This window comes from Drosophila busckii, chromosome X (assembly GCF_011750605.1).
Source record: "Drosophila busckii strain San Diego stock center, stock number 13000-0081.31 chromosome X, ASM1175060v1, whole genome shotgun sequence".
NCBI classification, from domain to species: domain Eukaryota; kingdom Metazoa; phylum Arthropoda; class Insecta; order Diptera; family Drosophilidae; genus Drosophila; species Drosophila busckii.
Genome location: NC_046608.1, coordinates 10,386,701 through 10,400,767, shown reverse-complemented (window position 1 = coordinate 10,400,767; position 14,067 = coordinate 10,386,701). Strand labels below are relative to the sequence as shown.

Here is a 14,067-nt window from a genome sequence, read left to right as displayed (position 1 = left end):
GCGTTAAACAATATTAATTATATATATATTAATAATATTAAATATTTGCATTTAGCTAGTTCTAGTTGCTTTTGTTGCTGTGGCTCGCTTTGCTTGAATTTAATTTAATTTATGCTGATTAATTCGGCTACTTAATCTACATTTTTGCTATCTGCTAATATTTATTTTTTGTTTTTGATAAATAAAACAATGCACTTTAAACTCGAATTTTGCAGCAATATCTAGAGATTATAGCAACAGCAACTAAATCTACATTTGCCTAATGTCTAAGCCAGAATTGGCTGCCAACTGATTTTGGCTTGTTTTAGGTTAAGTTAGTTTAATCAATTATTTATAGCTGCAGCTGGAGACTCACTGATTTTCTCGGTGTGCTTCTTGCGCCACATGGTGTTGCAGTCGTCGCTCCAGTAGAGCAGCTCCATGCCATTGCGCAAGTCGCGGCAGCTGACAAAGTACGCCTGGCGATCGATGGAGACGAGATTGACGTTGCGATCGTCGTAGCTGGGCGCGGGTCGTATGAAGCGCAGCCAGTTGGAGGCGTTGGGATTGTCGCAGCAGAGCAGATACGACTTGTCGGCGCCGGCCTCGCACATCTCGAAGATCCACTTCATGTCGCTGCCCTCGCGCACCTCGCCCGTCTGCACGGGCTGGCCAATGAGCGGGCCGAGCTTGGTGTAGGCGCGCACCTCGGTGCGTGCAAAGACGCCGGTGACATTCGGCTCCACATTGTGCAGCTCGAACTCCGCGGGCACGGACGCTTCGGCGAACGTGATAAGCGGCTTGGTCTCCAGCTCGGACAGCTGCGATGACTCATCCATGTCCATGTCTTCCATGTCGTCTTCGTCGTCCACATGTCGCTGCCGGCCATGCTTGGCCTGACGCTGCGCATCCGCCTTGAGCTTGGCCAGCGCCTCCAGATTGCGTCGTTCAATCCACTCGGCCAGATCGACGGCATCGGTTACATTGCCGCAGGCATTGCGCAGCGGACACAGCTTGTGGTCATGTGCAATGGAGCAGTCGCGACAGGACTGCTGCGATCTAAAGGCAATGTCATGCTCGTCCTCCTCCTCGACAAAGTTCTGCTCCATTTTCATTTCGCGCGCCAGCGCCTCCTCATCCAGCTCCTCATCATCGTCGTCGTCATCGTCAGCGCCCGCCGGCACAGAGTCATCCTCCGGTTCATCGTAGCTATGTGGCGGCATCATGGCCTTGGCGGCAGCCTGCGACTTCTTGCTCAGCTTGCCGCCACGCACATGAAAGCTGGACAGCTGTCCATCCACATTGTCAGCAGCTGCACCCAAATGCGCCAGATGCTGCTGCTGCTGCTGCTGCTCGTCATCGTCGTCGTCCTCATCATCGCTATGTGCGCCGCCATGTGAGGCCGCTGCTGCTGCCGCCGCTGCTGCTACGGCCGCTGCAGCCGCCGCTTTCTTCAGGCAAAGCGCACTGGGCAGCGACTCCTTGTTGCCGCTAGCCTCTAGCTCGCTCTTGATCTTCTCCGCTATGCGACAGTCGAGCACCTCGGGCAGCGCTGAGGAGGCCGCTGCGGCTGCAGCTGTTGCGGCGGCAAGTGCAGCGCCTGCCTTTAAAGCAGCAGCTGCCGCTTTGGCCTCCTGCTTCTTGGACTTGACAAAGCTATTACTATTGCTATTGTTATAGCTGCCGTGTCCTTTGCTCCTTTGGCCACTGCTAGTGCTGCCGCCTGCTGCGAAGCCATTGAGTGCATCGCTGCTGAATTGCACGCGCTTCTTGTAGCGTTTGCGCTGCGGCGGCGTGGGCGTTACCAAGGCTGCTACACTGGAGTCCAGGCTGACATTGCCATTGCCATTGGTGTTGTCGTTGGCGTTGGGAGCAAAGTCTTTAACGCTCAGATTGGGCTCCAGCTTAAAGTTGCCATCAAAGCCCTTGGTGGGCGTGTGAGCCGGCGAGGGAGGCGGCAAGCTGCAAAGAGACAAAGACATAGTAAGCATAAATAATTGTTTCAATTTGCACAATTGCAATTCGTTGTAGTTTTTTAATCAGGCCAATCTACAGGTTACATTACTTCATTATTGTTTTTTATCCAGCTGCAGTTAAGTTTTATTAGTTTTGGCATAGCTACAAAAACTTTTCAAAGTATGGCAAATGGAGGGCAACCCTAGCACACTGTCAATTGTCGATAACAATTAGCGCACACTATGAATAATCGAACAGCGCTGCGATAGGCCGCTGGATCAGTGCTGCCTATCAATGCAAAAGTTTTGAATTTGCGAGAAAAACAAAAAGTTCGCTGACACACTGTTCAGTGTAAGTGGCTTAATTAAAATCGCATAAAGCTTAACTCGCATTGCAATAAATGCATTGCAAATTGGCAAGCTGTCAACTGAAGCATAAACGGATTAATGGCGCCAGCATTGGCCCAATTAAAAGCATAAACACAAGTCCTTCCAAAGAAATCAAAGCAATTTAGCTTCACCTGCACTGGAGCTAGTTAGTTTCTCATATATATATTGAAAGCTAATTGGTCTGGCTGGCAATGGAAACGTATGCTGCATGCTAATCCTCTCGAATGAAAGGAAGGCTTACGTACTGATTTTATGCAGTCTTTTATAGCTAATTGCTTTTATGTTAATAAGTCGTTGCTTTTGCTCTTTGAGATTCCGCAAAGCTGCAGCAACTGGTTGCTGCTGTTAAAGCAGCCAGCAAGAAGCAACAATAACAACAGCAATAACGCATGCACCATGGCAACCTTTGTCGGTGCTCCCACACCCAATCAGTTGCGAAACTGCGTTGTCCATTTTGCGCTGGAAATTCATCAGCAACGTGCAATGCGCGAAGACATACCTACAAACATTTTTATAAATTTTTTTACATTGCAGTTATTGCTGATGTCCTTATTGTCCTTGTCGTCATTGTCGTTGTTGTTGCTGCTGTTCCTATTACATTACCGTTTCGCTGGGTATTGCACAAGATCCACGTCAACGCGAATATTATGCGTCTGTCTTCGTTCTCGTTGTATGTGTGTATGAGTGTGTGTGTGTGTGTGTTATCCTTCATTAAATCCTCCACCTTAGAACCTTAACAACAATATCGAAAACAGCGCGACAGCGAAACTAAAGTCCAGCTAGGGCGCCCCCCCCCCATTCTTACCACTTACCTGCTCCTTTATGCGCTTGCACCCACACAGCCAAACCCTCAACCCCACTGAGCCGGCTGCCCTTGCCAAATGCTTAACACCCCCCCGGACACCCACAGCCCACAGCCCCCACCCCCCTTTGTTTTGTGCTGGTCGCGGTAAACTGAAACAACGGCAGCTGCCTGGCGCAGCTCTGATTCTGATTCTGATACGTTTTGGGGTTTGGGTTTGAGTTTGGATGTGGGTTCGGGTTTGGGCTCTCGGGTTCTCTGAGTTGTTTGCGTTTCAGTTGCTGTTTCTGCTATGCTCGGCTGTTTCGCTGCTGCCTCTTTGTGTGTATGTGTGTGTGTGTGTGTGTGTGTATGTGTTTGTCTCTGCGTTTGCCATTAATGTGCTGCTTGAGGGCGTCCAGCAAGGCAAAAGGGGGAAGGAAATTTGCAGCGGCGCTTTGGCTTGGAATTGGGGGCTGATTCAGATTCTGATTCAGTTTCGTGTGCGTTGTTCGTTGGCGTATTAAGTACACTCACACAGAAACACACGCACACACACACACACACACATAGATACAAAGGCCTGTGTTGTGTCTGTGTGTGCTTTTTGGCGAAATGTCGAAAATGCGCAGAAATTGGCGACATGGCAAAACGCATGTACCGAAATCATCACGACGGCGTGTAAGCCAAAGGAAGGAAAAGCCCTCCCAGTAAATGCCACGTACGTGCACAGTGCCTGCAAATTGTTCTTGCCTCCTCTATGTGCAACCATATGCATGTGTGTGTCGTCTCCGTGTGAGTTGGTGGCTCATCATTATGTTAGCTGAGGGAAATGTGCAATGGAACCCCAGGGAAACGTGCTCAAAATTACGATGCCAACTGATAAATTGATGCTGCAGGTGTTTGCATACACATACATACACATCATTTCTAAATATACACAAAGACACACGCACACCTAAATATATGCTATACACATATGTGTGGATAAAGCGATCTTGTTTCCAAATAAAAAGACTTGCTTGCTAATTGGTATTTAATCATTTTTTCTTTCAATAAAAGAAAAGTAACTCTTTACTCCATAGTTATAACAGATCTATGCATTCGACATTAAAATTGTTGTACAGTTAGTTAGTTACATAACTGCGACATTGTCAAGTCCTCCAGCTGTCACTTCATTGGCCTTGGTTTCTATTCTTAACTCATACATATTTTATTACTAATTGCAATGCCTATACTATATTTTCATTACTCTGCTTTTAACTTGTCACTCTTAATTTACTTGGAATTTAATACTTCTAACTGCAATGCCTATACTATAATTTCATTATCCTGTTCTTCATTTGTCACTCTTCATTTATTAGTATTCGCTGCAGTTGTAGCAAAGTTACAGCAATTTTACAATTATTTATTCATTGCCAAATGACTATTCTCTTTTATAAACTGGCCAATTATCTACGATAGTTACACATCTGCGGCTTTCTCAAGGTTTGTTTGTTACTTTGTTTGACTTTGAATTTTATGCTTATCACTCTTGTTGGCGAATCCTGTTTAATTGCTAGTTGCAATGCCTATACTATATATCAATAAGCTTGTTTTGACCTGTGTGTGACTCTTAATATCTTATAATTTGCTGTAGTTGTGCACAGTCTGTCAAAATCACAGCAATTTTTTATTCATTCCCTAACGATTTTTCTATTTTTAACTATGTCATTTAATTTAACTATGGGAATTTTACACACTTGCGCGCAAATGTAAGACAAATGCAGCGCTGGCTGCAGAGTGGGCGGGTCACTGAGTAGTTTTGGTGGTGGTGGTGTTGGTGGTGGTGGTGGCATTCGAACTCAAAAAGCGCGCTGGCTGCAATTCAACAGCAACTACAACAATAACAAGTATTTGAAGTTGTTTTGGCGCAAGGGCGGGCAGCTGAGGAGGCAGGGAAACAACATCTGAGTGCTTGCCGCGAATTTCTGAATGGGTAGTTCAGAGGTTACACTCGAAAAAAATTATGTAAACTACAATATGAGCTAAGCATAAATACAGTGCTGGAAAGTATGCTATATTATTTTAAATACAAGACAGTTAATGCAAAACTACAGAGTAGCGCATAAACAAATGCTGCTAACGCATAAAATATATTTGAAATTAATTTGAATAGTTGCAAATTGTTACTTTTAACTGTTTTATTTTGTTTGGTGTAGTCGACTGAGAGCGAGAGGGAGTGAGAGAGAGCGAGTTGCAAGAGGATTCTTTGATATGGCAGCGAGAATACGAGTACTCGGCGAAATGCAAACTTATACATATGCATATGTATGTGTGTGTGTGTGTGTGTGTGTGTACACAAACATGAAGAGCATTGGCAACATGGCATGCAAATGCATGCGAAATACCGTTGTTGTTGCTGCAACAACAACAACAACGACGACAATAACAACAACATTTTGCACAATGTTGCTTGAGTGTATGCTTGTGTCTGTGTGTGTGTGTGCGTGTGTGTTGCTTTTTCCGCTTCCGCTGACATGGCGGCTGCAGCAGCGACTTGGCGTTAGCACACAGCGGACTTGCCGACTGGCGGGCCGACTACGTGTCCGTTGCCGTCTCCGGCTGCATGAGGAGGCAACATGAAAGCGCCGTTGCATGCAACCGCACGAGTGCTGTGCCGCATTTGTGCCTTTGTAGCCTGGCACAGCCCAATGCAGTGAGTATTTTCTATTTTTTTCCTTTTTCCTTTTCAAGGGAGGCTTACATGGAAAGCGCTCGAATGGGGCACCAACCAGCAGCTGTAGTAGGTAATGTCGCTGCCTGCTGATGCACTCGGGCATGAATTGGTTTTTTTTTTGTTGTTGTTGTAACGCGGCGACCAAACTGCAAGTTGGACTCCAAAATACGAGCGAACGAACTACCGCCCCATCACTTAGCCCAATACGCTAGCAAGCTTTTGCTTTTTGCTCTTGCTATCTTCTACATACTGCCGAAAAATAAACACAAAGCGCAGCCGAAGAGGATGCCAGGCATACATACAAACAAACAAACATATATGTATGTATGTATGTATGTGTAAGCTGCTGCTGCTATCAACAATCCAGAGCAGCGTAGCGTTGTTATATCTTTTAGCGCTTTTGTTCTGGAAGCCAACGCTACTCGACTCAGTTTGCCATTTGTGCGCTTTGTGTGGTGCTTCGCATTCGCATTTTCCTTTGAGTATTGAGCGACAAAAGTAAATGCGCGCTAACAAAGCTTTTGAATTGCAAACCAAAGCCATATAATTAGCTTAAGGATGGATGAAGAAAGCAGAGAAAGCATTGAAAGCCTATTTTGCTACAAATTGCAGTCTTAAGGCAAGCGATCGAGTAACGTATAAAAAGTGGCGCCACACTCAAATCGTTATCGATAGTGGCAAGCGCAAGGGCCTATCGAGCAATTCTGCGTCAGTTGAAGCTCGCGTTGCTGATTTAAGATAATGCTCGCATTTTTGTTAATATATAAAATTGAGCGAAATTGCAGTTTAATTTGTGTTATTGTGTGTGTGTTGGTGTTAGTGCAAATATTGTTTGCATTAAAGTGATGATCAGCTGACTGCTGCTGTCAAGTGCATTAAGCGCGCAGCAAAATTAACCAATGAATAATTTGCGCAGCCAAATGGATGAATAGATGGAATATATAGAGATATGTATATGAATATATATTTGTATGCGTATTTGTTAAGGTAAGTTCATTATTAAATTCTGCCTGCGTTGTTTTATTTCAACAACTACAGCTGGTGCATCCATGGTGAATTTCTTTACTGTGCACCACAGCTGTGGTAGCTTTCAAGCTTTATATTAAGATCGCTTTAAAACTAAGAAAAACTAATGCAAACATATCATAAGACATGCTTTTGTTATTTTGAGTATATGAAATTGATCATTCTATGCTTTACTTGTATGCATGGTGAATTATTTCTTTGCTGTGCGCCACATCTGTGGTGACTTTCAAGCTCTATGCAAAAAACCGCCATTTTAATTTATTTAGCTAAACCAACGTCATGTCAGACTTGATTAAGTTTTTTACGTTAACGAGTTTAATGAAATGCTTACACTTAAGTGGAAATTACAACTACTAATCCAAATTTCGATTTGTTTGCACGAGCGTATAATATAAAACTTGATTGGAATTTGTTGTTCACTCTAAAGCGAAAATTACTGCTGCTAATTTAAGCGCGCTTGCTAAATATTTAGTTATCAATTACTCACTTGTTGAGGCGATCCGTATCGTTGTCGGCTAGGTTAAGTAGATAGGCAACAAATTCGACATCGTTCTTGAACTGCAAACGAGTGCGCATGTGCTCCCATTTTTCGGCGTTTTTGGTGCCAATGTAGATATTTTTGCTATAGTTTTGATGGCGATACTTGCGACGCTCGCTGGCTGCGCTGCCGCTGCCACTGCCGCCGCTGCCAGCACTTGATTGCATTTGCAGCTGTTGCTGCTGCTGCTGATGTTGCTGCTGTTGCTGATGTTGCTGCTGCTGTTGCTGATGATGCGACGATGTGCTGCTTAGACGCATTGGCTGCTGCTGCTCACTGCCCAAGTTGACCGAGCTGAGCGCATGATTGCTGTTGTTGTTGGTTGAGAAGCTCGTGTTGCTGTTGCCACACATGAGACTGCTGGGAGCTGGTCCCATTGGTAGGCCAGAGCCGCTGGCACTGGCGCTGCTGCCCATGTCCAAGACTGAACTGGCGTTCTGATTATGATGTTCGAGCTGTGCGGCCGCTGCTACATTGGCTGCATTCAGCTTTTGCGACTGCGGCGCAGCTGCTGCTGCTGCTGCCGCGGCTGCAGCCACTGCGCTCATATGCAGGCCACTACTTTCGGCAGCAGCGGCGACGACTGCGTTGCTTAGATGCGCAGCTGCGACAGATTTGCGAGTGTCCAAATGATTGCTCGTTACCTCGTCGTCGTCCTCGTCTTCGTCCTCGTCTTCTGCTTCGTCCTCGTCATCGTCGTCGTAGTCGGCTGGCTCATGCGCATTGAGGCTATGACGCAGATCTGTGGGCATTGCTGGCTGCGCTGCTGGCAGCGCATGCACATTGATGTTGTTGTTGTTATTGATGCTGCTGCTGCTGTTGTTGATGTGCTGCTGATCCATGGCAACGTCGTCGTCGTCATCTTCGTCCTCCTCTTCTTCATCATCATAGTCGTCTTCATCCTCGTCCAGCTGATCATCTTCCTCCTCATCTATGTCACAAGTGCGACGCTTGACAACGTTGCTGCTGTTATTGTTGTTGTTGTTGTTGCTGCTGACACTATAGTGTTGCTGCTGTTGCTGTTGCTGCTGCTGTTGCTTGCCATTTTGCAGCGCATTCACTGCTGCTGCTACAACCGCTGCTGCTGCTGCTGCCTGCGCTGCTGTTGTCGTACCGCTGTTGCTGTCCTCGCTGCTTTGGCTGCTGCTGCTGCTGCGACTGCTGCGGCTGCGACTGCGGCTGCTGCTGTTGTTGTTGTTGTTGTGGCTGCTGCTATGCAAGCTATTGTTGCTCAGCGAATTGGCATTGTTGTTGCTGCTGCTGGTGGCAATGTTGTTGTTGCTGCTGCTTGTGGGAATGCTGCTGCTGATGTTGGCATCGCCAATGCTGCTGCTGTTGCTGCCGCTGCTGGAGCTTAGCGCGGCGGCTGCTGCTGCCGCCGCTGCTGCTGCGGCACGGCTAAGGAAAGGCGCGCGTGGCACTAAAGGCGTATCGGAATTATCGGAGCTATCGTTGAAATCGAATGCACTGAAGTCGGCGGAATTGTTGCCCGATGCGGCGGCTGCTGCTGCTGCTGATGAAGATGTTGCTGCTGCTACTGTAGTCGCTGATTTCGACATATTCAGCTTGTTGTTGTTATGCCTGCTGCGATTATTATTATTATTATTATTGTTGTTGTTGTTGCTGATGCTGTCGTTGCTGCTGTAGCTGCTGCTGCTGCTGCTGCTGCGACTGCTGCTGTTGCTAGCAATTGGCGTTACCTCGCGTGTGGGTCTTAGCTTAGCTGCAGCGGATAATGTTGGTTGTGGTATTGATCGTAGCGTTGTTGATGTTGCTCTGGTTGATGTTGCTGTTGCTGTTGTTGTTGCTGCTGTTGTTGTGTGGTGTGCGCTGTGCCGAACGCTGCTCAGTTTTTGCTATTTGTTGTTGTTGTTGTGAATGCTGCTGCTGCTGCTGCTGGTGGTGCGACGAGAGTTACTGCTGTTGCTGCTGCTGCTGCCGCTGCTGCTGCTGCTGCTAACAACGCCGCTTCTCTCGGTCGCCACTATTGTCAATGCTGCTGATGCTGTTGCTGTTGGCGCCTCTCGTAGCCTCTGCTGCTGTTTTTGCTTCTGCTTCTTCTTCATTATTCACACACACAAGTCGCGCGTGCAAGCCGCACACACACAGTCAGACGCACACACACACGAACTACACTCGCTGCTGGAGCTGCTGCTGCTGCTGTTGTTGTTGCTCTGATTGGTGTTGCTGCTGCTGTTGTTGTTGTTGCTGTTGCATTGCTTGACACTGTGTGATAAGCGTTAATGCATTGTCTCAAGTATAAAGCTATGTTCTGTTCTCTCTCTCTCTCTCTTTCTCTCACTCTCTCGCTTTCTCGTTTGTTATTGCGTTCGCTTCAATATTTTTTCAGACTCTGAGCACACAAATGCGAAGAAAAATAGCATTAAAACCAATTCAGTTGTCGTTTTATCTACACCCGCGTACAATAGCCAGGACACACACACACACACACACACACATAGACAGTGCTGCTGACGTCGACGTCGACTGCGCTGCGTGAGCGCGCGCACAGCCCCAAAAATTACAGTGAGCGCGAAAACAGAAAAAAAAGCAACGAAAACGAAAAGAAAACAACAACAACAACAACAAACACGAAGCTGTTGGAGAGAGAGCTACGACTATAAAAATGTTACTCGCAGGTTCCGTTATGCCGTTACTCGTTATCTCTCACTTCGGCGCTTCGTTTGCTCGCCTGCACTTTTTGCGCCCTGGTGGCAACGCCGTGTAAAAATTGCTGCGCTAAATTTTCTTTTGCTTAATACATTAAGTTGCCTTGCCCCAAGTACTTTTTGTTTGTTGTGGCAATTTGTTGTTGTTTGAAAGTTTAGATTTAGCATGGAGCGCTGCAGGGACGGACAGTCACAGTCACAGCTGCTACGCCCTGATGGCGACACAAAAAAAAAAAAAACGGCTAAAATTAAAAATAAAACAAAAACAACAAAATATTGACAGCTGCTTAGTAATTTGCACACTAAAATTAATAACAATAAACAAAATACGCTGTTGCCAAGCTGCACAGCTGCCTCGTTATTTGTTGTTGTTGTTGTTATTATTATTGTTTTTTTTTGTCTTAATTTTGAGAACTATTTTTCTTTATTGCTTGCTGCGCCGTCGCTCTTTGTGTATATGTATGTGTGGGTGAACTGGCGGGGGTGGGAACACACAAGACTGAAATGTCTCCACGGTCTGGGCTCTCAACGAGCTTTGGGTGGGTGTGGGCTGTGGGTTGGGGGGCTGGTTGGGGGGTGTTGGCGTTCAACTGGGCTGGGTTGCTAGCTTGGACGCTCGCTAGACGCCTCGCCTTTGACGCCGCCGCCGCCGTTGCACTTTTTGACATTTGCTTACTGCGTTTTCGCTGCTTTTGCTTTTCACCACAAAAAAAAAAAGAAAGAAGAAGTTTGTTCTTTAGCACACGCACTTGAAAATAATTTGTAAAATATTAATTGCAACTACAACAGTTGCTTGACACACACACACACACACACGCACACGGGATTTGTTTGTTTGTTCAACGCCGTAACGTTTGTTGTTTAAAATATTTTAGTTTTTGTTTTATAGTTGGTATGCGATTTGCTTGGTTTCTATTTTTTCTGCTGCTGTTTTTTTCTTCTTTTTATTTTAGCTGTTAAATTATCCGCCGTGCGAGCGTTTTCTCCGTAGCGCTCATATGCCGTTACTCGCTGGTCGCGTCGGAATGAAGGACTTTTTATTTATGTGTATGTCCTCGACGCAGCCAACGTAGTCGCTAGTTCTGCTGCTGCTGTCGCAGTCGCAGTCGCAGTCGCCGTCGTCGTTGTCGCTGTCAATTTCTCTATGTCTATGTTGCTGTGCCCAATGCTCTATAGCTGTGTGTGTGTGTGTGCACTCGTGTGTGTGTGTGTGTGTGTGTGTGACTGCTTCTGTATTGTGGCTGTGGAGTAGTGCGAAAAACTGTAAGCGACCGATGCCGCCAAAGCGACACAAAGGCTTACACACACACACACACGCAGACTCTCGCTCACTCTCTCTCTCTCTCTCTCTCTCTCTTTCTCTCGCTCTCTGTCTCTTTGGCAGTGCAAAAAGCTCGTGCAAGTCGCGAGGCGTCGAGTCGCTGCTGCCCGTGTACAGCGCGCTCGAAAGTCCTTGTCTCTGTACTCGCCCGCTTCGCTGCCTTCACTATATGTGTGTGTGTGTGTGTGTGTGTGTGCTGCTTGTGTCTCTGTGTGTGTGTTTGTGCACGCGCGAATTGAGATGACGACGACAGCGAAAACGACGACGACGACGATAACGCAGAGAACGAGGACAATGTTCCACTACACTGCAAGAAATATTCAAAATTTCAGCATTGATAACAAAAATTCATATAGGCAAAAATGCAGCATTGATAACAAAACATCGTTATGAGCTTAAAAATAATTAGCATAAACTATTTTATTTTAATGTTTATGCATTGTTTTTAGTTTTTTCTGTAATATCTTAGCAAACATTTTCGCAATTAAATTCAAAACTGTGTTAAAACTATTTGAGAATTGTACAACACACTGTCTGTATTTATATTTTAAATTAAAAATGCATTAGCAACTATAATTTCTAAATACTGAAATATTTATTTTTCAATTTATAATTTGATGCCACATTTTTATTATTATAATTTGCATTATTTTTACTAACTAGTAGCTCATTTTATAGCTATATTTGAAATCATTATATGCATTAAAGTTTGGCATGTTTATATTTTTCGCTAAGTGTATGCGCCTGGCATCGCTACGAACACACACACACACACATATATAACGTGATGTGGCACGGTGCCGCCTCCGTTTCCACGTTATCGTTGTCGTTATTGCCACGACGCCTGGCCTGGCCATTGCTGTTGCTGTCACAGTCAGAGCCCAGCGCAAGGCACAAGCCACCAGGAGGCAGCAGTCACCAGGCACTGGCACTGGCACTAGCAATGACAGAGAGTGCGAGAGTGCTGTGTTTTTCGTTTCGCTTTGTCGTCGGCAGGGGGCGGGCTAGTGGGGGAGGCAAAGCGACAGGCGCCACCCCCAAAAAGTCTATGCCGAAAACAAGGCGCTCGTTTCGCTAAAACATTCGTGTTCACTTATCCCCCACCCCCTTCATCCACACACACACACACGCACACACACACACACACACACACACACACACACTCCCCACGCCTTGAGTGCCACAGTGCTCAGAGCCATGTCCACAGTGGTCATAAATCGAATTTTTGTTTATGTAGTGGTAAAGCTGCTGGGAAACGAACGAAGCCGTCCCTGCTGCTGCTGCCGCTGCCGCTGCCCGCTCCACGTAGCAGGCGCGCTGCCCCCTTAGCCCACATGCTGTAAATACGCTAAAGTTGAAGCTGTCGCTGGCGTCGCTGCTGCTGCGACGCCGACGCAACGCGAATGGTTTACGGTTTGTTGTGCTTTGCTCGTTGCCTTTGCCAGTGGCTGGGAGGGTCGCTGCTCCTGCTGTTTTCGATGTGGGTGGTTGTTCTGTCGGCAGCGCAGCAGCAGCAGCGTTCGCTCGCTCTCTCTCTGTGTGTCTCTCGCTCTCTTTCGCTCTAGTTGCTTTGTGGGCGGCGGTGGTGGGGTTGGCTCTATTGTTACGCTCTTTTGCGCCTGCTCCTGCTCGCTGTCAATTCGCATCTCTTGTGGGCTACTCGTTGCTTCTGGGCGCCCCTTGAACGTATGCAACGATTTTTTTCATTCCCTGCTCCGAGGGTGGAAAAAATGTAAAGTCCTTGTGCCCTGTGTGCTCAGCAAATTCGCGCTGATGTGTACTTCTGTGTGGAAAAATGCTGTTGTGAAAACAAAATCTGTGAGCTTTTGGGCATGTAAAGTTACTCGTTATTGTCAATTCGTTCAATTTGTAAGCTTACATTTTGGGCTGCACATCAACGAATACCACGAAAATTAAAATATTTCAATGCATACGCATTCTTTTTGTTCTCGTCTGCAATAATAAATTAAATACGCACTTTGCTAAAAGCTATTGCAATTTGCCCACGTGTCCATTTGCACAGACGCCCAAGGACTTTGCAATTGTTGGGCCACCTACTCGTTGCAAATAGGGTGGCAGCTCTGTAATTAGCTATTTTAGTCCAGAGCGTTTAGTTCAACATTGAAGGCTTCGCTGCAACTAAAAACATCTGCTCTGAGTTTCAGAACTTATTAGTGAACAAATGCAAATGTCAAACTAAAATGAAGTAAAAACTTGGTTTTCAACTTAGAAATTACTGCCAAAGGCAGAGATTTTAAAGTTTTAGATTGGTTTTCGAATTCGAATTGTATTTAAGCTCAATTTAGAAATAAGAATTAAGCACATCTGCTTTCATTTTTAAAACTTACTAGTTGACTAAACCAGCTCTGAAGCTTAAAATTATATTTTTAAGTTTTAGATTGATTTTCAAACTGGTTAAAGTTTTAGTCCATTACATTTAACTTTGAGTGTTTAGCCAAATTTCAAAATAGCTGCACTAATTTCTTAAAGCTTGAATAGTTTATGTCTATCTTTAGATTGGTTTTCAAACTGGTTAAGCTTTTAGTTCAACTTAACTCAAATTAGTGACAATCGCTTTCATTTCTAAAGCTTAAACTAAAATTATTTAACCTAATTTTAGTTCAAGGCTTAAGCTTAAGCTTAAGATTGGGTTGCGAACTCAAGTTTGAGTTTTCCTTAAAGCTTTTGA

General features: G+C 45.6%; 1 protein-coding gene across 1 annotated transcript in view; it reads right to left on the bottom strand.

Moving 5' to 3' along the window:
• LOC108605328 overlaps window positions 1-12,577 on the bottom strand; it is a 20,179-nt gene extending 7,602 nt beyond the window's left edge. Inside the window, exons 1-5 of the mRNA XM_033294405.1 lie at window positions 12,549-12,577; window positions 9,516-9,614; window positions 9,298-9,344; window positions 7,338-8,919; window positions 356-1,941 (exon numbers count right to left, since the gene is read on the bottom strand). Coding sequence (XP_033150296.1) covers window positions 356-1,941; window positions 7,338-8,919; window positions 9,298-9,344; window positions 9,516-9,614; window positions 12,549-12,577 — 3,343 coding nt within the window. The remainder of the gene's footprint in view (window positions 1-355; window positions 1,942-7,337; window positions 8,920-9,297; window positions 9,345-9,515; window positions 9,615-12,548) is intronic.
• Window positions 12,578-14,067: the final 1,490 nt, after the last annotated feature.